This window comes from Eretmochelys imbricata, chromosome 7 (genome assembly GCF_965152235.1).
Source record: "Eretmochelys imbricata isolate rEreImb1 chromosome 7, rEreImb1.hap1, whole genome shotgun sequence".
NCBI lineage: Eukaryota > Metazoa > Chordata > Testudines > Cheloniidae > Eretmochelys > Eretmochelys imbricata.
The window spans coordinates 29552987-29576697 of NC_135578.1; the positions used below are offsets into that span (position 1 = coordinate 29552987).

General features: G+C 40.0%; 1 protein-coding gene across 1 annotated transcript in view; it reads left to right on the forward strand.

Annotated features, from left to right (window-relative positions):
* The window catches only part of WNK2 (WNK lysine deficient protein kinase 2), a 163142-nt gene extending 140019 nt beyond the window's left edge, over positions 1-23123 (forward strand). The window contains exons 24-28 of the mRNA XM_077821699.1: positions 487-702; positions 1577-1675; positions 9264-9308; positions 10670-10929; positions 22773-23123. Coding sequence (XP_077677825.1) covers positions 487-702; positions 1577-1675; positions 9264-9308; positions 10670-10929; positions 22773-23123 — 971 coding nt within the window. The remainder of the gene's footprint in view (positions 1-486; positions 703-1576; positions 1676-9263; positions 9309-10669; positions 10930-22772) is intronic.
* Positions 23124-23711: the final 588 nt, after the last annotated feature.

The following is a 23711-nucleotide window of genomic DNA, read 5'->3' on the forward strand; positions in this document are numbered from 1 at the left end:
TTTAAAACCTGATATTTTTTCCCAGTCCTGCCTTTCTAATGTTCTGTTCATCTCGCTTTGCTTCTCACTCACTCGTTCTCCAGTTTGTCCACTCCCTTATACGTTCCATAGTTGGGTGTAGGGTCTCACTAATCCCGCTCCATCTTTCTAGAATGTGTTCCATCTCCTATTGATGCACTTCTGCAACTTTTAGAACAATGCTTTTCTTGAGTTCACAGCTGTCTCTGAAAAGTGACCTAATGGCATTGCATAAAAATTAACCCTATTGGATGGGCTGGCTTTTCATCTTGCAGACGCTGGGCAGGTATGGGGGAGTATGTAAATTCTTTTCAGATGCAGTTTTTCCCATAAAGATGTATGTTTCTACCAGTTCTTTAGAATTTTACGATGCTGTTCCTCTCAGTGACAAATTACCAGTTACACAAGGTTGATTTTTCTGTAGTAGTTTCCTTATGGTGGCATTTGCAATTTTGTTTGTTTCTTTAGGTAATCTGTCAGACTGCAAAGAGTCCCTCCCCAAAGAAACAACTAAAACTCATGCTGGTTCAACTGAAGCAACAGCAGTAACTTCCTCCGCATCAGCCACATTTGGAAATTCAGTTCAGACACAGCAACCCTGCTCAGTCAAGGCCTCTTTGTCTTCTGACATCTGCTCCGGCTTAGCCACCGAAGGAGGCAATGCGCATGGAAGTTCTGGCCAAGGTGATTTTATGTACCTACAGCTCAGCATGTCTTCCAGCACATGCCAAAATTCGTACATACCACTTAAAACTTAAATGATTTAGGAGGAACTTTACTGACAATGTAGGTATGCAAGCCTTATAAATGCAAGTTACTGACTTACCTGTAAAAAAATTAGGCGTAGCAGAAGGTTAGGTGAGCGAAAATAAATAGGAGACTTCCCAAAGCATAAAATAAATCAACACTGCAGAAGAATCCCTTGTCCTTAGGGAACAGTATGCCTTTTCCTTTACAAACAGTGACTTACCCAGATTTAATCTTTTGTGGTATCTGACTTACTGAGATCTGGAAAAAAATGACAATAGACAGAAGGCTAACTTTGTTTCCCCTGATTCATACTATTTTCTCTTAACCCCTTGATATTGGCGGGCCCAAAGCTCCCCATTATGAACTACTGGGTCAATAGAAATATGATGATGTGGGGGAAGCTAATCTACCAGCATCAGAGGGGTTAATTCTTGCATGATTTTGGTATCATGTCTACAGTATAGAGGTGTCAGTCAAGGCTGCATTATTATGCAGTCCTGAGTTCCCACTGAGTTAGCAGTGCTAGACTTTGAACTTGTTGCCAAATGTATTGAAAGTTGTTATGATGATTAAAATACCTTGCTCAACATTGCACATCCTGCCAAACTAATCTACAGAATATCTATTCTCTTCTGCTGTTGTTGCATCCTTTTGCATATGGTCAATTAATTTACTCCTCCTTGGCAAGGCTAAAATGGAGATGTGGATGATTAACAAAGCTGATTTGACTGATGGTATAGGACATCTGATCACAGTTATTTGTACTTTATAAGTGTCTTTGTTTTCTTCCCTTTATATTCATTTGCAGGCTGGACGGTTTTCCACCAAACGTCTGAGAGAGTGACCTATAAATCTAGTAGCAAACCTCGTACCAGATTCCTCAGTGGACCTGTGTCTTTGTCCATCTGTTTGTATTTGTTCTTTTGTATTTTATCACAACCCATCTTTCTTTTGTCCCCCTTTTTCCAAGCTCATCCTTTATATCTCTAATATGTTTGGCAGGATGCCTTTCCTTCTACACCATTTTTTCTTTCTTTCTTTTAAGTTATCATCATTGACACTCCTTAGTTTTATTTTCATTTTTCATATGAAGGCTTTTGTGCACTGCTTTTGGCTAATGCCTGGGTACCAAAAGCATGTGTGGAAGATCTCATCATTTATTATATAGCCTTATGGTAAATTTTACCCTGGACGTATCAAAGCTTTTGTCCTTTATGTGATTTATGTTGAAGTAATATTTTTATTTGCAATGTGGCAAATATACATGTCTGCTGTCCCAGTTCCAGCGACAACAAAAAGAAATCCTACCTTCTGTAGACGAATGGTCTCTTTCACACATGTTTGGACTACGAAGACATGCATGTAGCAAGCTGATACAATACTAGAAGGTCACTGAAGGGTATAACTTCCATACAAGGGCTGTATTAAAACAATATACAGTACTGTTTATATCCACTCTCTTTTTCTTTTCTTTTTTCCCCTGCTCCTTGCATGTGGAAATGCTGAGATGACAGTGCTCCAGCTAGTTCTTTCAAAGTGTGTTTTTCAGGTGGTGTGTTTTTCCACATTAAGAGCTGTTAATTAGTTTATGTGAGCTCTTGTTAGTATAATTGTTAGTAATAGAAAGATCTGGTTACGCCAAATAAGAGTTCCGTTTACCTTTTCGTATAAACTAATCTGGCTGGAGCACTTTACTCAGTTTATTTTCTTCTGACCTTATGTGACCTCAGAGATGAAGTCATTTAGCAGTTCATCACAGCACCAATAAGTAAAAAGCTTTATCAGACTTTCTTATGATACTTTGAAATGGATTGTCAGGATCCAGTACTTCTTTTATTTCAAATAACTGTGCACCAGCTCAAATGAAACACCTATTTTATTTGCATTGTCTCTAAAGTAATTGGCAGTTCAGCAAAACTTAATAGAACTTTTTCATTTTGAAATACAATCTTTTTTCACCAAACAAATATGCTGCTTTTTGGACAAACAGATTTTGCTTGTACAATAAAGATATATTGTACTGATCAGGTACTATGGGCCACTTACATATAATGTTAATAAGGCTAACGTTCTTGAAGAAATATTCAGTCAACTCAATGTTCGTTTGCATTGATATCGAACTTTCCCCATTGTAGTTCTACATTGCTCATCATTATTCAGGTGATGCAGATCAAAGAGACAAGACCGCTCAAATAAATTTTTCCAATTTTCTAAATAAACAATATTTTTCAAATAGATTTTTTTTTTCATTTATTTTGAGATCCCTGGAACTCCACTCATCCAAGCTGGTGAAAAGTGATGTTTACCCCTCAGCCTATGGTATGCAAGGTTTTAAAGATCATTGATGATCCAAAATGCTCTGAATAGAAGGACTTTTATCCTAAGAACCTGAGGAATTCTCTGTATACTGATTTTTTTCCATCCATCAGAAGTGTAATGGACATGGCTGTAGCCTTAGCTGCACAAATAATTCCCAGAAATGGTTTAATTCCTCTATCACAGGTTTACTATTCAATATGCTGCAAAAATAGTGGGGAGAATTTCTACCTCAACCAAAGAAAAAACAATCTTGTTTTTAATTTTTTGGGGCATATGGCAGCCATGGTTCAAGTTGATAGAGAAAACATGTCAGTACTTAATTATTTTAAGTTTCCCCAATGCCTAAATAATGAATTTCTTGGGTGGATGAACCTTCTCTTTCTCAGTCCACATGGTCTCTTCTGTGTCTCGTTTGAATGAAGTGTATTGAGATGAGCCGTACTACCCCATCTCCGAATGGTACTCGGTCAGCGCAGAGTTCCAAACACTTAGCACAAATACATCCATCCAGAACCATTCCAATTCAGAAAATAGACCTTTATTTTTAAATTTTTGAATTTAAGAGATTGCTGTGCGCTCAATTCAAGGAGAGGAAAGGATGTTTCTCTAGTGGCTCCATCTAGATGGAGCTGCATCTAGTCCTTATTCCCATGACAATGTAGCATTTGTAGGGACCCAGGTTTCTGAAGGTCCCGACAGGGAGTTGAAAGGCTGGGACCCTCAAGGAAACCGCCACCTCTTGGTCTAAAATACACTTTCAAGTCTTTCAGTTTGAGTTGGTCCAGTAGACAAATTTCAAAAGTTTGGACCAAATTCAAAATGTGCTATTGTATGCATCTCTGTTGTATGCTTGTGGAAGTGTAGTGAGATCAGAATCTGTCCCTTGGAGTGGAAACAATTTTGCTGCAGCTTTTGGGTGTAAATCTTTCAGTTCAGACTCCATCTTTTTTTAAACAAAAGTAACCTCAAGCCAGGATTCCATTGATATTCAGAAGCAATCTTTAGTGTAAATATATAACCCCTTTAATCAATTTCCTAGAATACCTTTTGGTTTTAGCGTTTACTGACAAGAATGGACATGTATGTCAGGAAACTACTGTAAGTACTCTGGCATATTTAACTCTTAAACATTTTCCCTCCAGGTTAGAAATTGGTACATTGACCCTTGCCTGTTAGTGCTTAGGTGTAAAACACTTACAAGATTCCCACTCTTCACTCATAATTGCTAACTAGTTTAGTAACATGGATGGTCTGCGTATAAGAAAACATTATTTCAGCTGGAGAAAGAAGTTGTGTTAAGGATTAGAAAGGAATATACTTAGCAACTGTACTTCATAAAATGGCTAATGTTAACTGAGTTCATGCTTTGTGGTTTATTAAAGCATTTATGTATCACTGCCAGTATATAGCATACCTTCGTTGTGAGGCAGCAAATTGTTAATACTAAAAAGAAAAGTCACATGTTAAGAATTTATATTTTTATAGCACTATTTAAAATCTGTCATAATCAGGGCTCTTTAAAATAACTGTGTCCCATCCCAGTAGACAAAGTAACCACAGAAGGTCAAAAGGAATTTCCATCTTACTTCACCAGGCAGACAGCTAATTGAGAGTCCTGTTCTGCAAGGCTCTGAGTGCTTGTTGCACAATATTGGACACCCACACCCACCGTCCCATTGACTTAATTAAGAGTCTGGAGCTCTAAGCACCTTGCAGGATCACACCCTCTGAGTGTATTTATGATATAAACATTAGGCAGGTTGGGAGTCTGTACAAATATATGTTAAGTCTCCCTTGGAATTCTTGAGTTTGAAACCAGAAGAACAATGAAGTGAACATAAATGTTTCCCATCTGCAATTAATGTATAGCCACATTAAAATATCAAGTAGCATCAGATACAACATATCCTAAATTATGAAGCATCTTGTTCGGATGATACTTCACCATGTTTTTATGAACCTTCAACCCACAAAAGTGATAAAAAAACTTTCCCCAAAGTTGCAGGAACTTAGGCCTCATCTACAAAGGAATGTTGCACCAGTTGCACTTAAAATTTTGGTTTTTTTACTCACTGCTAGCTGGTGGAAACCCCTGTGTGAGCAGTCTGATTTCCATTTGAGTGATTTATTTCAATTTAGCTTATACCTCTTCCCAGTCAATTTAAGCTGAGTGCAGAAAAAGCCACTCTTATACTGAAATAAGGTTCCAGACAGGGGTTTGAAAAAGGTTTGATTAAATTCTTTTAAAGTGACACCTTAGATTACGTCTGTGCAACTTTATTCTACAAACAAGTCCTTGTGCAGAGGCTTGTTCTGTGGATTCAATTAGCTGAGCATTCGTCACTGCTGTGTCTATGCTAAGAGCTTGTCAACAGTACCGGCCGGATCGACGGGCAGCGATCGATCCAGCGGGGGTCGATTTATGGTGTCTAGTATAGACGCAATAAATCGACCACCGATCACTCTAGCATCGACTCTGGTACTCCACCTCAGTGAGAAGTGCAAGGAGAATAGATGGGAGACGCTACACACCACAGTGAAGACACCGCGGTAAGTAGATCTAAGTACGTCGACGTAGCTGAAGTTGTATAACTTAGATCAATCTCCCCGCATAGTGTAGACCAGCACTTAGAGTTGTTCCTACTTCTTATACTTCAGATCTACAAATTCAGCCCCCAATCCTGCAATTTACATCTGGATGGAGATCTGTACTTTCACAGAGCCCTATTGGAGTTAGTGGGGTTCTGTGCAGGCATAGCAGTCTGCTTCCATAATGTAAATTGCTAGATCAAGGCCGATTAGAATGTAACTCCCTGTCTTTCCTATTTAGCGATAGACCATGATATTTCAAGACAATTGACCAATACGGCCAAATGGCCACTTTATTTTCGGTACCTTCGTTTTTGGATCTCTAATTTCAGCAGAAACTTGGGTCAGATTTTCAGAAATGCCAAGAATCCATAACTTCAGTCGAGGCCAGAAGCAGTTCTGGGAGCTCAACAGTTCTGAAAATCGGGCACCACGTGTCTCAACTGGGGCACCCAAAATCAAGGGCTGCTTTTGAAAATTGTGGCTAATTATTTCCCCCCCCTTTTCCCCTCCTCCACTGTTTACATGACCCCAAAGCCTGAACACTTCCACAGTGTCCTTCCCAGACAGCTTTTTGATCTGTTAACTTTGTTCGGTGTGGGATCTTTCTTTGCATTTCTAGTAGAATGGGATGTTTTTGGCATAATCAGTGTTAGAGCAATTCCAGAATTATTGTTAACCTCTGCTCCCTCTGCTGGTTATATATAGGCTTGGAAGGATTCGATTTTTATCGGTAAATGTCAGTTCATGTCGATTTTCACCGTACATATGCAAACCGATGAGAAAATATTTCCATCAATGTTGATCAAAATTTACAGATAGGCAAAGTAAGAAAAATGCTGCTTTTAAACTGATTAGAGTTTGGTTTAAGGCTATCGGTTTTGTTTATTTTGACATACGATGTTGACACATTACGTTTTAATGGTTATAAAGCTTTAACTTTTTGAATCTCAACATCTACTTTCATTAAATAGTCGGACCATACTTCCCACAGCTGCGAAAATTTAAATTGATGAAAATATAAAAAATGCTTCAAAATAACCATTGACATTATCTGTCAAATTATTTTTTAAAAAATCCAATTCTGCCAAGCCTATTTATGTACCACGAGAATCAGACATTCAGTGAAAGATCTTGCATGGACTTTGGGAAGGGTTTTCAAAAGTGCCATTGGAGTGTGTGCTCTTAAATTTGGCACTTCTATGAATTCCTCCCAAAACGTTTTTTCTCAAGTGTCTATATAGTAATGAATTAAATACTTGAGCATCTGATGGAAAATGGTCCAACAGTTTATAAAAATTTGAGAAGTTTAATTTTTTTTTTTTTTTTAAAGTTTACAAGCTTCTTGGTAACTGTTGATGAACGAGTAGGACAGTAGACTTTGTGGGTCCTGGAAAATATGGTAGCTGCCTAATTTCTTAGTGATGATCTCTAAAATCTGAGGGACTTCCTTCCACTTTACTGTTACCACCCTAAGGCAGGTCAGACTTCATATCTTAATTACTTGCATCCTGTTCCTCGCTTTCCATCTCCTACACTCCTTTGTTTCAGAAGTGATTAACAAAATAAATGCAAATTGGGTTTACCTTTATAAATGAAGTGCCTGAATTTAAGTTCAACAGCTGTAGCTATTACCTGAAGGCATTTTAAAAATAAACATTTCAGACTCTTTCACTGCTCTGCTTCAGGGGTTATCTCAGTCAAGGTAATGTTTCCTGTCTTCCAAGCAATGTTCTGCAGAGGTATTGTTTGAAAAAGTAAGCCCTATTTTTGGTGATTCACTTTCCTAATGTTTTTGTTTAATAGGCTCCTTTCTTATAGACCCTTACGTGGCTGAGTAACTTTACACACTAATGGTACCATTGAACTCAGTAAGCCTACTCACCTGCCTAGCCACTCATATACTGAAGTGCTTATAGCTTTGGGGCCCTAGTTGACACGGTGCATATGTTTGTGTATTTGTTTTGCAGGGTGTTTTTAAACATAGTGATCTGAGCGTGTGCAGTAATCTGCTGCCTGCTTTTATATTTTCCAGGCACTAATACAAAAGTTCTTTTCACTGTGTATGTTAGCTGATGGAGCCAAATGCTCCTATTTGCATTCTACAGTATTGCAAGAGAGTTAGCAAAATGACCACCTAATTTTAGTCCCACTGAGACATTTGTAATAAGGGCTGTGACTGTAGGGTGGAGAAAGGCAGGGTAAGGTATGTTGGAGGTATTGAAGAGCAAAAGAACAAAAATCAATTAAATGCAACCCAAACTCTGTTTCAGTTATTATTGTGTGTGCTTATATCTGCCTTTTAAGTGTAAAGAGCTGAGTACTAAAATACTGGGATTTCCTTACTTACAAATCAAGCATGACACTACCTCAGAAATGTCCTTCTGTTTGTTTACAGGGTGAACAGCATCACTCAGCTGTGTGTAGAAAATAAAAATAATCTCTTTCAGATCCCTTTTTCTCTTGTGCCACCCATGCCAAAAGAGTTTGTCTCTTTCTTTTTCCTCTCGTTCTAGTTCTGAATTGTCTCCCTTCTCTCTGCTTCTGAGACTCATTCAGAGTCCCCATTAAACTTGGAACCAAGACCCCTGAGCTTAACCCTGGCTCTCTTCCATAGTACTATAGTGTGTTGGTGCCATGCTGCTAGGCAGGGGAACCCACACTGTCTTGGGTTCTGCTGTGCCCTCTGATTTGCTCATACGTTGAAGTGCGCCTAGACAGCAGATTATTACCTGCCCCTGCCCAGATATGCACCCCCTGGGATACCATCATTAGGCTTTCTTCTCACCGAAGTCCAAAATATCTTTCAGAAAATTTGATGCTCCTATAGGGAATGATGGTCCTGCCTGGCAAGACCTTACACTCAGACAGTGGTCTGGACGCCTGGCATCGTAAGAGCATATATTCTGCTGAACTTGTAAAAATAATGATGGAGAATGTAACAATAAGGCAATACTGGAAAATACATAGTATGGTTAAAAATGAGACCTCTGCTATTGTGCTGGACTCTTTGTGCACCTTGAAAAGACATGAAAGGAAAACTAGTTTGTGGCTTTTTTTAATTCGGAATTTTGCATTTAGACACAAATCCTATTACAGAAGCAGTTAAAAAACTGGCCTCAGACCTGCAGAACAATGTATCTTTTTGGACTAGTAAAACAAGACTTTTGGGGTTGTTTTACAGTTAGTCTTTGCAGCCAGACTAGCTTTACTTGCTACTGAAATTTTTTTTGGCATCCTGTCATGAACTGAATTAACATCATTCCCTGCATAAATAGAGTAGGAATCAAAAAAAGCCCTATTTGGAAGCCAAGGTGATTTTTTTTAAAAATCTTCAAGTTTATTGAATCTTGTTCTTGGCACACAGTTATGTCCTTTAAAGCTTTTGTATGGTTGCACATTAATGTAGGTTTGGGCTGCCCAGTTATTTAGATTTCCTTTACTCACCTGAACTGCTGACTTTCTGTCTGCTCCTCCTTGCATAATGACTACTTTTTGATTGCCTAAAGTACAGAAGCTTGTCCATCAGACTTGTTGTGTTTAGCCTTGCCTAACTCTGTGTGTCTTTGTATTGTTCTACCTTATAGGGTCCACCCTGAAACGACTATGTCTAGGCAAAGATCACAGTAGTAGTAACTATCCCATTTTTGTTTCTCAGTATTTCTTTCATAGCATGGGATGTTTTATTTATTTTTGACTAAAATATAGTTTGTTTACTTAAAAGCAGCTGTTGTACCTTTGCTGACATTAAATTAGGCTGCATATGAATTGTGAGCAGGTATCTCTTGAGTCACAGTGCATGTCTCGTGACGCTTTGGGACACGTGCATGCTGCAAGATAATTGTGGGGTATTTTCTGTGTGAGATATGTGAGAGAGAACGGAGTAAAGTGCTTGTGTCTAATCTTCTATGTACAGTTTTTATAAAACTGCCATTTTGCTGCTGGCTGAACCTATAGCTTGATGCTACCTCATTCCTGTTGAGATGCATGAAATATGGAACACTATCTGAAGAGCTTTATCCTCAAAATACATATCTTCTCACTGGTCCCTTTCCCAAAAGAATGAGAGCAGGAGTCACATAGAAGCCGCACCAGAGGGTGAATGCATGATCCTTTAAAGGAGGGTGCGGGTATTTTATGTGACTAGAGGAACATTAGTAGGTTAATCCCAATGCACTTTATGGGCTGGAAAATTCATGTTAGCAGAAAAAGACGACTCTGTGTTGATGTTTATAAATAAATCCTTTCACTCCAATTCGCTGAACTTTTTGCTTGAAGAGATGGTCTTTGCTTAAAATTATATTTTGAATATATCCAAGTGCATTTGTTAAAACTGTTTCACTTAATGTTTTCCCTGGAAATTGAAATCCGCACCTTTCCTCACTTCACGTTCAGTGCTAATTTGGCATAGTACTAAATTGCCAGGAAGTGGAGCTCCAGCACAGACATGGGACAGATATTTCCATAACTGTGTGTGAGAGAGAAAGAGAGAGTGAATGCTTCTGTAGCCTTTGAGGCATCACCAACTCAACAGTGTCCTCTCTTAACCCTGGAAACCTACATTATACTTTCTAAGCTTATTTTTCTTGGATGAACTTGCATAAATATTAACAAAAGTGCATATCATCTATGCATTTCATTTTGATCTAGTAAAATCCTGATTCACAAAAGCTAATAGTAGCTACATCAAATTGTATTCCAATGGTAATGATCTGTGGAGATACTTTTATAAGTGGTGTTACATCAACACTACTAAATAACTTCATCTGGGGGAAGGTACTGCTGTGGCATAGATGATGCACAATAACATAACTATCAGTGTGAGTACAGGGACCATTTTTTGAAGCAAAGATGTTCTTTAGAAAGGGATGAGGACATTAAAGGACAAAAAAACAAACTTTTGAGCCATAGTGCGGGAGCAACATCAATCAAGCAGCAAAGTGGTGCGCTAACGATGACGTAGCTGACCTTTTCTTTGTGTGTGACTTTCTAGGATCGTCTACAAACAGTCTTGTAACGTGTCCTGAGCCTTTACCACCACCAGCTCTGCAGGTCCAGGTGCAAGCGAACAACAGTAACAACAAGAAAGGAACATTCACAGATGATCTTCACAAACTGGTGGATCAGTGGACAAGCAAAACTGTTGGCGCAGCACAGTCAAAACCTTCTTTAAACCAACTAAAGCAGAACCAAAAAAGGCAAGACATGGAGCCAAAGGCTAATCCCATGCAGGCACAGAATGAGAGGTGTGGAGTAAGTGGCGCTCCTTGAAGAACATACATTTTGCCATGTATCTGACAGCCATTGCAGAACTCATATGAGGAGGAGGACATAAATTTAAAATATACTGCAATGTCCATTTCACTTCACTAAGTACTAAAATAGCTTATGTTTTTTGGTCTTCTGGAGTTAATTTTGGTAACCTATGGGCCAATATATATTTTTAAAATTAAGAACTGCTAATTAATAGTTGATAAACAGCAACACACTGGCTGGTGATCCACAGATTGCTTGACTTAAACAAGGTTTTACTTTTGCTAAAATCCCTCTCCTTTTTTAATGTTAATCTTCCTCATATAGAATGGTTGCTGGACTAGTGGCTTGGTGGTAGTATGTTGCGAGCTCTCATTCTGCCAGACACTTTGTGAATACTCTGTCTTGAGGAGGAGATGGGTGTCGAGTGGGTAGTTAGCTTGCCCTTGCTGGCTGAGCAGTGCCATACTACAGACACTTTTAAATCGTCATCAGATGACCCCGAATACAGTGAGGAGTGGAAGCACTAGCATCTCCTACCCGCTAATCCTCTGTTCAGTGGCACAGCTGAATAACCTGAGATGTGTGTGCATCTCTGTGCACACGCACACGCTTGACTTCATGGCTCAGCTGACGGTGTTGAGAATAAGAGCTTATGCTACATCCCTGCAGGCACAAAAATGAAGGAGAGAGACAAACAATGAATCCCAGTTACACCTCACATAAGCCCCATAATTCTTCCTGGCCTACAGTGTCTTCTTCTGGACTTAATGACTCCCTGCCCAGTTGTTTTTTGCCTGGTTTCATTTTTCAGGAGGCTGAAAATTGAGTCTAGAAGAAATAAAATAGCAATAAAGATGAGGGAGGAAAAAAACACTGTGGCAATTGTACAGTGATCTTTTCCAATCGAAAGAACTAAATGTTGATGGAGAAACGTTACTTTTTTTAAGAGAAACAAAACTCCAAGCAAACAAACAATAAATAAACCCTAGAAAAACCCTATTTTTAAAAACCTGTGCATTGCAGTCGTGGTGGGAGATTCACCCCCATTGAGCTAGGTGCTGTCCAAACACATGCTTAGGAGTTTGCTGACTTCCCTTCCTGGGACAAAGTGAAAATGTGTGTCACTGCAACATGACGGCAGATTTGATGGGGAAAACAAACGTACAGCACAGTGAAACTGTTTAAAACATAATTTTTCTGTTGAGTGGCCAGAGCTTAACAAGAAGGGGGGAGGGTCCTACCCCCTCTCTACAAAATGCTGATGCAGTTTTGCTGCCCAGATACATAATAAATGAGCACATTGTTTCACAACAATACCCATGTCTGTCTGTAGATCCTGTCAGTTATTGCAAGCGACCCATACTTTTGCTTGGTCAGTTCTTGGATGGGAGATCCCCCCAAAGGTGCTTCAGGAAGTGATTTGGGGTATCCAGTAGTTGTCATTCTGCCCGTTCTACACCACGACAGGGGTTTTGCAGTTGGAAAGCTGCCTTTGCTGAGACTTCGGCACAAGTTAGAGCTGTCAGTCCAGGTGTCCTGCTCAAGCTCCAGTTTGGGTAATGATAGTGTGTTTTGCCTAACTCGCTTTATAATGGCCATTGAGCAGTTGTCTTTATTGCCTATCCTAAGCTGTTCGGTGATGTGTGCACTGCTTAAGAGCTCCCATATTCCATCTGGGGTGTGGCAGAATATTGGTGGGGGAGAGATGGAGGGAAATATTCCACATATAGTCTGCAGAGTGTTTGGGGATATATTTCATCCTAAAGTAAGGTTATTGTCCAAGGAAGAAACAGAGATGGTGGAGTTGTTCGAAGAAATTACTTACAAGGAAAGGTTAAAATCCAAACACCCGGGGCCCCGTATGCCGCTGTACTGATCTACAGGACCTGTAAAAGCCCCACTGCTGTTGACCAGGGAGATTTCCCCAGTGCGAGCAGCCCTATGTGCTCAGCCTGGCCAGGCCCACGCTGGAGGCAGGGCCAGGGCAGGTGGCAACTCCCCACAGCACAACAGGGATTTTTGGATGTTGCACCTGCAGAGCAGGCCACAGGCAGCCCTGGGACACTGTCATTAACTAGAGCATCTTTTGATTGTTCTGATTTACATTGAAGTCCACACTGGCCTCTAGAGCAGCCTTGAATCCTGCGGGTGCAAAGGTAGTTCACAGCCACCTTACCCCCACTTGCCCTTAGTTCTGCCCTTCTGGCCTAGGCCACTTAGAGGCACAACTCAGAACTCAAAACCAGGGCGACAGATGTGATTTAAGGGGGAGATTTCCAATGGCACACATGGCACTGGGCGTTAAAATCTTCTGTGAGTCTAGAGATGTTTGGATGGATTTGAAATTAAGGGAGACAGGAATGGTTTATGATGATCAAAGAGGAATAACCAGAAGAAACGGGATGAAGCTGAGCCGAGAAACACTTAACCTGGACAACAGGAAAAATTGCCCACTGATGTCACAGTAGTAAGTGAGAGCAGGAAGCTGATTACACTTCTGTGTATGGCACTGGGGAGTCCAGTACTGGAATAGTGTGTCCAGTCCTGCTGTCAGTATTTTTAAAAAGATGCTGGGAAATTGGAGAGAATGCAGAAAAGAGCCAAAAAATTATGAGGGCTGGTGGAGAAAATGTCTTATAGGAAAGATTTAAAAACTCAATCTGTTTAGCTTGCCAAAAAGAAGATTGAGAGTTGACTTGATTACAGTGGCTAAGTACCTTCACAGGGAGAAAATATAAAGTGCTAAATGGATCTTTAACCTAGCAGAGAAGTATAACAAGAACTGCGGGCGGGGAGTTCAATCCAGATAAATTCTTATTAGAAGGAGGCTCATGTTTTGAAGAGGGAGGGTTATTAACCATTGGAACAAACTCCCAAGGGAAGGGATGTGGATTCCCCATCTCTTGATGTCCTCCATTCAAGACTGAATGCCTTTCTTGCTTTAGTCAAACAAAAGTCATTTGGCTCAATGCATGGATAAATGGGTGAAATTCCCTAGCCTGTGGTATACAGGAGATTGACTAGATGATCCAATGGCCCCTTCTGGCTTTAAAATATATAACTCTGTATCAAATCTCTTACAGAAAAAAAAAAAGAGGAACCCCCCCCAAAAAAAAGCCAGCATGGCTAAACAGAGTAAAAGAGGCTGTTGGAAGCAAAAATACATCTTTTAAAAATTGGAAGTCAAATCCTACAAAGGAAAATAGAAAGGAGCATAAACTCTGGCAAGTCAAGTATAAAAGTGCAATTAGGCAGGCCAAAAAAGAATTTGACGAGCAACTAGCAAAAGACTCCAAAATTAACCATAAAAAAATTAAGTACATCAGAAGCAGAAACCCTTCCAAAAATCAGTGGGGCCACTGGACGATCGAGGTACTAAAGGAGCACTCAAGGAAGACCTGGCCATTGCGGAGAAGGTAGATGAATTCTGTGAATCAGTCTTCAATGCAGAGGACATCAGTGAGATTCCCACACCTGAGCCATTCTTTTTAGGTGACAGATCTGAGGAATGGTCCCAGATTGAAGTGTCTGTAGAGGAGGTTTGGGAATAAATTGATAAACAGTAATAAGTCACCAGGACCAGCTGGTATTCACCCAAGAGTTCTAAAGAACTCAAATATGAAATTGCAGAACTACTAGCTGTGGTATGTAACCTATCACTTAAATCAGCCTCAGTACCAGATGACTGGAGGATAGCTCATGTGACACCAATTTTTTAAAAAAGGTTCCTGAGGGGATTCTGGCAATTACAGGCCAGTAAGCATAACTTCATTACCAGACAAATTGGTTGAAACTATAGTGAAGAACAGAATTATAAGAGACACAGATGAATACGATTAGTTGGAAGAGTCAAAACAGCATTTGTAAAGGGAAATCTTGTCTTAACAATCTATTAAAATTCTCTTAGGGGGTCAACAAACACATGGACAAGGGTGATACAGTGGATATAGTGGACCTGGACTTTCAGAAAGCCTTTGACAAGGCTCCTCAACAAAGACTATTAAGTAAACTAAGCAGTCCTAGAATAAGGGGGAAGGTCCTCTAATAGATCCATAACTGTTTAAAAGTAGGAAACAAAGAGGAGGAGTAAATGGTCAGTTTTCACATATATCGCGGCCCCCCCAAGTATCTGTATTGGGACCAGCACTGTTCAACATATTCATAAATGATCTTGAAAAAGATGTAAATGAACAGTGAGGTGGCAAAGTTTGCAGATGATACAAAATTACTCAAGATATCAGACTGAAGAGCTACAAAAGGATCTCACAAAACTGGGTGATTGGGCAACAAAATGGCAGATGAAATTCAATGTTGATAAATGCAAAGTAATGCACATTGGAAAACATCGATCCCAACTATACATAAAAATGATGAGGTCTAAATTAGCTGTTACCACTCAAGAAAGAGATCTTGCAGTCATTGTGGATAGTTCTCTGAAAACATCTGTTTAATGTGCAGCGGCAGTCCAAAACACTAACAGAATGTTAGGAAACAATAGGAAACAGATAAGAGAAAATATCATAATGCTACAATATAAAACCATGGTACGCCCACACCTTGAATACTGCGTGCAGTTCTGGCCATCTCATCTCAAAAAAGATATATTAGAAACCGAAAAAGTAAACAGAAGGACAACAAAAATGATTAAGGATATGAAACAACTTCCATATGAGGAGAGATTAAAAAAACTGGGACTGTTCTGCTTGGAAAAGAGATGACTAAGGGGAGGATAGGATAGAGATCTATAAAATCATGAATAGTGTGGACAAAATGAATAAGGAAGTGGTGTTTTCTCCTTCACATAGCACAAGATCCAGGGGTCACACAATGAACTTAATAGGCAGCAGGTTTAAAACAAGCAAAAGGAAGTACTTCACACAATGCACAGTCAACCTATGGAACTCGTTGAAGGGGATGTTGTGAAGGCCAAAAATATAACTGGGTTGAAAAAAGAATTAGATACGTTTATTGAGGACAGGTCCATCACTGGCCATTAGCCAAGATGGTCAGAGGTGCAACCCCATTACAGGGGTGTCCCTAACCCTCTGACCACCTGATGCTGGGACTGGACAACAGGGTGGATCTCTTGATAATTGCCTGTTCATTCCCTCTGAAGCATCTGGCACTTGCCACAGTCAGAGACAGGATACTGGGCTAGATGGGCTATTGGTCTGACCCAGTAGGGCCGTTTTTAGGTTCTAAAGACATCTGTGGCAGCATCTACCACCGGAGGCAGTCTAGGTTTTTGGTTTTTTGTTTTGTTTGTTTGTTTTTTTAACTGGGCAAAGCAATCGTGATGTAACATTGGGACAAACTTGCATTGGCAGAGGATAGACTAGATGAGCTGGAAAGTCCCTTCCATCCAAATCTGTACATCTTCATTGTGCCTGTTTTCTACTCAGAACCTCCATTAATATTAATAGGAGTTGCACACATGAACCTAGAGCTCAGTATGAACATACGATCTGCTTCTCCCTCAGCCTATAACATGGTCAGCAAACTTTGTGTATTTTTTCTGAAAGAACATTTCTGTTTCCCTTAAGGTCCTTTTATTGCCATAGGCAAATTGTTTGCTGTGTGAGTACAAGATATTACAGGTAAGTTTTTAAAGTGAGAGCTGCTTTTTTAAGGGGAAGGCAACTAACAGCTCTTTGAAATGTTGGTGGATGTGCTTGACCAATTTCATACAGACGTATAGTGTTTTTCTCATTCTTAATTTCCCCCTGTCCATAGTTGGAAGCATAGTAGGCAATACATGAGACTGGGCTCACAAAGGAGGACTTTAACTTTCCCTTCCAAGGGGAAAAAGGAACAGCTTTCTGTTTTGTTCCTATTGAAATGAGAATTCCTACAGTGAACCACACCATGTTGCCTAGCACTCTGAGTATGAAATATAGTCACTACCCTTTACCTTTTTTTAAAAAATACCTTCCAATTTTCAGTAGTGTTATGGAACACTCAAACACCGGTCGAATGTCTTCATCTGAGCTTTCCTGTGACTTATTCCCTTTCAGACAGGAAATATGCATGAAAACTGATCATCCAACAGTATATGTAGAAATGTAAAGGGAGATAATTTGTAGGTATTGATGTCAAACCACCTAATAAAATTTTCACAACTGCTAATCCATGCTGGACAAGGACTGAAATAACCAACTCTTGTAGGTAGTTGTGGGCACCACAAAAACACAGGAATGCGGCAAGTGATATAAAAACTGCCTTATGTATAAAGTGCATTGAATGTTCTTTGGATAAACATATCACCTGAAGATGACAGGGAACCAAGGGATTCACTAACTAGGGGCTTTCCTTCCTGCTACTACATGAGCTCTAAATGCTTATAAAAGAAATAACCATAAAGGAAAGCTGTGAGCAGAAAAAAATGTTTGAGTCGGTGATGTGATTGCTCTATAAAAGGCGCATCCTCTTTTCTGTCACCGGCATGTGATGTCTTAAAGCCTGTCCCTTACCAAAACTTTATACATCTGTGTGAGCTTTATTTTAGCTAGTTGACTGTCTAGGAAGCAAGAACTCTGAAGTAGGCGTAGGGGCAAGGACAAGGAAGGGAGATTGTCAGCACTTGTTTTGCTGTGTTCCATATTGGTTGGCTTGGAAGAACAATGGAACTATGATGAAATTTTGTGCTTGAGCAGAATCCACTACTCACTATCTTCCGCCGTCTGTCAGACTGGCTTTCCCTACATCTCGCTTGTCTAGATGCCAAGTAAGTGGGCATTGACAGGATCATCTGATGCCAGTTCTCAATTGTTTCATACCCCTTGGTATTTTGACCTCTTGTCCGATGACGGGAGGAAAGAGAAGTCTGTGTATGAAGTGACATCCCAGTTCTACTTCTCTTAGCCACCAGCACTAGCCATATTCTGTTTGGTGGTGGTGATCCTAGATTATTACTGTTAGTAGTATTGTAGATATGACCAAGATCATACTCGCCCCACCAAGTTTGGTTGAAGTAAAAATCTTCTTGTGCTGCACTGTGAGAACTGACCAGACCTAATCTCTAGAAAATAGGATATATACACCAATTTATCACACACTAGGTGTGACTGGCACATTAGACCTAGCCTGGTAAGAAAAGACAGGCAAAAGAGGTGGAGCAGAAAAAAAGACAACTGTTTCCTACTTACCGCCACATGTCTCCATTTTGTTGTTTTACTGTTGTTTTGTGTGTTGACGTATTTGGTAAATTACTGTTTAGGAGTATACTGGGCACAGGAGAGGATAGCAGTGGAGAAGGAGGAGGATGACAGTAAAAGGCTAGCCAGAAGAGTAGTATTCTAAGGAAGGATCTGGTGCTCAGGAGTGTGACTGTTCTTCCGGATGTAAGGGGGAGTGTGAAAAAGCCACGGGAGAGACCTAGGGGTTCTGGGACAGGGGGTACTGATGATGGAAACCATGTATTTTGTGTTTGTATTACTACTTCAAGCCAGGGAGTGTGGTAGCAACCATAGTTCCCACACCACTGGAGAGACCAGAGGTTTATTAAGGTCAAAAGAGTTTGGAAGGCGTAATACGCAAAGTGGGGGGTATGTGGAAGGAAAGGCTGAGATGTGGCAGGAGCGGAGCTGTACATAGCCTTGAGCTGTAGCTAGACAGGAAGGGATTGAAGAGATTAGAGCGGAGAGATGCTGGCAGAGTCGACACACCAGGGAAGGAAGATCTGTTTAGCTGTAGCATTTTGAGTGGATTGTAGTTGAGTGGTGGGGAAGGTGGAGAGAGGAGGAACTTCCATTTCTCCATTTGAGAGAACCAGGACCAGGTCATGACATGTTCCAGCAGAATGGGTGGACTTTGGATGGAAGCCTGCATCTGTTTTTTCACTCTATTTTCTATAGCTTGGTTGCATTGGCCATGTGGTTTCTTAAGGTTTGTCCTATGTTCACTTCAGCTACTGCATGTCAGGTAGCTTTATATATCATATAGACATGTCATCTGTGTTGAGACTGTTTCCTAATATATAATTATGCATTGTTTGCATAGTTATGAATGTGGTTAAAGTAAGATAAGTACAGTGTATGTGATGGGAAAGGATTATCAAGGGAGGAAGAAAGAAAAATGACTTGCTCACCTCCTTCCCTCTCAATAATGTTTTATTTATAAAATGCTTTTTAGCATGTCTGAAAACTTCATTAAGGGCTTGTCTGCATAGGCCACTCAAAAATTAATCTGATCCAATTAAAGGTGTGAACTCAAAGTGAATTAGTTAAACTGCATTAAACCCCTGTGTGGACATTCTCGTTCGGAATTGAAGTGGCCTTAATTTGGTTTAGCATAATTCACTTCTTTCTTTGCCAGGGAAGTTATTTGTATCACATGTGACTTTAGATGCAATTTTTCAATGCATTTGGTGGAGCCATTCATTGTGAGAACTATGTGTTTGTTTATCTAGCATGGTTAAGCCCAGGCTAGCTTAATAAACAAAATGTCGAGAACAAAAAGCAGAAAGATACATAAAATGAAACCAATAGGGAAACACTGTGAATTATGTAAAGTCCATTCAGAATAGGATTAGCCGTGTGATTCTGTGCCACTTGTCATGGTATAGTGTATAAGAATCAGCTAGAAAGTAAAGACACAGCTCTACTTCTTCTTTCTCATCCCAGAGAACCTAGCTTTTTCGGAAACATTGTCAATGAGCTAGGAGACACAACTCCAAAATATTCTGCAAAGACTCTTCTGGTTCTCACACACACACTCTCACACTTCTTAACCGAATGAATGAAACACAAGGTTCTGGTGTTTGTGCCATTTGCACCAGGACACCAGCATCTGATATTCCTACACCTCCCAAGACAACTTTAGTATAAAATATATGATCCACGCCAACCAGAAGTATTTCAAGGTGTGTTGCAAATGCTGGTATCAGGAAATGCTATTGCAATTAAAAAGACTCCCTATAGTTACACAGTGCCTTCTGTTTTAGCATCTCACACTGATCATTGATGAACAATGTGTATCCAGGAGTCATCAGGATACGTTAAAAACGAGCCTGCATTAGAACTTCCTTCCAAATGAGTAACTGGCGCTAATGGATGTAGCCAGCTTTGCTGACAATACTTTAGCCAACAGAATAGGACATCTGGTCCAGCAAGTATCTAGTGATTTTAAAATGGCTCATTCTATCAGCATGGAGTTGACCATCTCAGGAGGTGAGGGAGAAAATAGTGACATAATTCAACCTCAGCTGCGAATCCAGCTCTGAAATTGACACTGGAACGATAAGTTATGGGGTCCTCCACCTCTTATTTGGAACGGTTGGCGTCTGTTTACAGTTCACTGGGTGGCTTACCTGATAAAGCCCCAGCAGTGCCTTGCTATGTCTTGAGCCTGGCAAGATTCCTCACGTGTGCATCAGTTGGAATACCTGCCTTGTCCTCAGACAGATTTAATGAAATACCCAGCCGACCTTGAATACAGCTCTATCTTTCCTCATGACAGAACTATTCAAGCTGTTGGTCAGTATTTGGACAAGGATTTCAGATTTGGCCAGGTTTTGCCTTGAACTTCATGCACTAAGTGAGCACAGAGAATGACAGTCCATGGCTTCACTGAAACTAGAATCACATGCTCCACTCCACGGCACGGTTCTGAACACCCTGGCAGGGGTGCTGGTTGTGACATCACACTCAGAAGATGCTGAGAGATGCAAGAGTGCTAATGATCTGCTGAAAACATTTGAGGATTATTGATGAAGATGATGTCTTTTGAGGTACAGCTGGAGAATCACAAAAAGGTTGCTGAAAAATAGTTTGACAGTCAACCTCCTATACATGGAGAAAGAGGCAATGGCTGGAGTGCAGCCATAATTAATAAACCTGTTCATTTGATCATTTTCTGGCAGGATGCACTAAGCAGTAGAGAAGTCCTCGAAACATTAACATGAATCTGTCTCAACTTTACAAGATACAGCCTGCATGTGTGGGGTTTATTTTTTTGAGAGCCGGATAATATTATGTCCACCTCTATGGGTATAATCTATAAGAAGCAGCTGTGCCCAAGAGTGATGTAGTTGAGAGAGAGCAAGAAACATACACACACCAAGGTAGAACCATACTTCTCAGCATCTAAAAAGAGCTGTATCACACAGCTGACAATAAGCATTTCTCCAAGTTCTGATTCTTACACATTCAGGTAAACAGAGGTAGCGAAACCATCTGCATTAGTGCCATTTAGTGACTTCCAGTAATGTGTTATAGTCTATTGCTTGTTGGGGAAGTATTATCAATTGTAAATTGGAGTGAAGCATGTGCAAAGTAAATCTGTTGTCAGTTACTTAGAACAGTCTAGTTTGCTTGAAAACACCATTTTCTCAAAATATGGGCTTAAATAACATTTTTTTTAAATCATCCTGTCGTCTAGATATGTCCTCAGTTCATGTTGTTGCTTTTCAATTGGCTATATTCTGACTGCTATAAAATAAACCAATAGTTTTGACACAATTAACAATATAAAAGAATCAAAAAAGTTAAAAGAAACCTGGTTCATGCCATTATTTTTAGTGGGGGATTTTGCTGCATCACTGATTTTAAAACCTACCATTCAGGTGTCATGTATATTTTAATATATTGATAACACACAGACTCAAATTTCACTTGAGATAAAGTTAAGCAAAAAAAAAAGCCATTAACTATTTCTGCACTGGTTACAAATCAGAGTTTTGTTTTGCAACTAGATGTTGCAACCCCAAAAGCAAAAAGTCACTTGGTGACATTACTGATACTTTTAAAATAAAATATAAGAAACTAACCCACCATGACACACACACCCTTATGTCTTTTTCATACTTGCTTTCTGTCCTTAAAAATTCCCCACTTGAGCCAATCTTTGCCATTTGACCTGTTCCATATTGAGATTTCCAAATTAAAAGAAACACTGGTATCTCTGTTTCAGGAATAGGTGCTGATTTGGTGCAAACACTGCAGGAAGTTGTATGAAATTAAAAACTAACCCAGTCCACAGGGAGACCAGATTGTCTTGCACCATAATCGTTACTGTGGTATTTGCTCTATTGTTAACCTTATAATTCCGAGAAAAGAAAGCCCTTTCTGTCACCCCACCATGCAAACTCCAAATACCGTTGTTTCAGTGAGCAATGAGGGTGAACTACTGAGGGCTAAACCCCCCTCCTTTGAAAAATTGTGCTGGGATTTTAAAAAACTGAGGAAGTTTAACATGAGATTAGGCTGCGGTTTTGTTTTTCTCGGGCAGGCATAAGTGCCAGCTGGAGTTGGGGGATCTTACAGATCACCTTTTACAAAAAATTGCTTTTGTGGCTTTCTGTGTTGAGTGCTCCCCCTGGTTTAGTGGCATACCCTGGCCTGCCTGCCCCTTTTGGGTTAGATAGTTGACACAGCTATTATGTATACAGGCATCTGCGTTTTTTCCCACATCAAAATTTATTTTTAATTTCCCAAACTGACCCTGTCCCTAGAGTTGGAGGGTGACTAGAACCCACTTGATTCTTGCATGGGCTGAGAGAGAGCAAAGTTTATTATTTCAGAGGCTTCTGGAAGAGTCTAATAGTGGAGAGGCCAAGGAACTTGATGCAAAGTTATTCTTTGCATTCCTTTCCCATTTTTGTCTCACACAGAGGGGGTTTCTGTTAGAAAGGGTCAGTGAAGTGTGGTGGTATGCACCCTGTCATTCAAAGCCTTTGCTACTTGAGGGAATGAGACTAACGTAAGAGCTGAATCACTTGCCACCGCTGAGCTGAAAATGACCAATTCTCCACGGCTTTTATAGTTCAGAAAATAAAACGCTTCATTGGTCAGTGAGGAGAAGATCAGCTTAATAGCTTTGCTTTTTTATTTGTCTTTCTATAGGTTAATTCAGTAAGAACAGGAGTGGGGAAAAAGTGCATTGTTCCAGTGTCTTATCCTATGTCAGCCGCATTAGCTCCTGGAGTTTCGCCAGCCATGCCAGTGCCTATGCCAGGTGCTACCCTTTCTGGCACAGTAACACCTTATGTGATGCCTCTTTGTCAATATGGAGGAGTTTTCCCTACGCCAGTTTATGGAGTACAGTGGTCGGGCACAACAGCACAACCTGGGATTGTAGGAGCTCAGAGTACTGCACAGTTTGCAGCTCTTGGCAAAACTGGCTTGCAGATGTTTCCAGTGTCACTGCAGCAGCCCGCTGTCAATCCACCTGGCCCTAACATGAAAGTAACATAGCTTTCTTGCCTTTTGATAGATAATGATGATTTCAAAATTGGAATGCTGAGTGTTTTGAGCCTATAGATGCCATATGTGTTTGAAGAGGTATGGTTCTTCTGCTGGCACCCAGTTCAGGCCTAATAGCACACACAGCCATACAGTGCATCAAGCAATCACTGTGAAATGTTTTCACAAAAGATAGTTGGTTTGTTATGGCAATATTTGCTTAAATGTCCTTGCTAAAGACACTTTATTCTCTTGTGTTCCCGTGTTCTACACTTGCAGTCTTTAAAGTTAATATACTTGAATTGAAGGTTACAAAATTGTATTAACCCTTGCAGGAGTACAGTGCCTTGAATTTAAGCTTTTCAGTCCCAGCTGGAAAGAGATGTAAAAATATTTGAAAGGTGTATTTTATTTACAATCTGCTTGTGAGTTTAAATTTTTATTTTTTTTATTTGCGAAAATACTGAAGGTTTACAATTGAAGCTCTTGATTAGTTCCATTTTCTACTGTAAATGCTTTTATTTTAATTAGTGGGTTGAATTTAAATGTTTTAAGGCTTTTCAGAAGTTTGCAAGGTGAGATTGGTTTGACTGAGACACT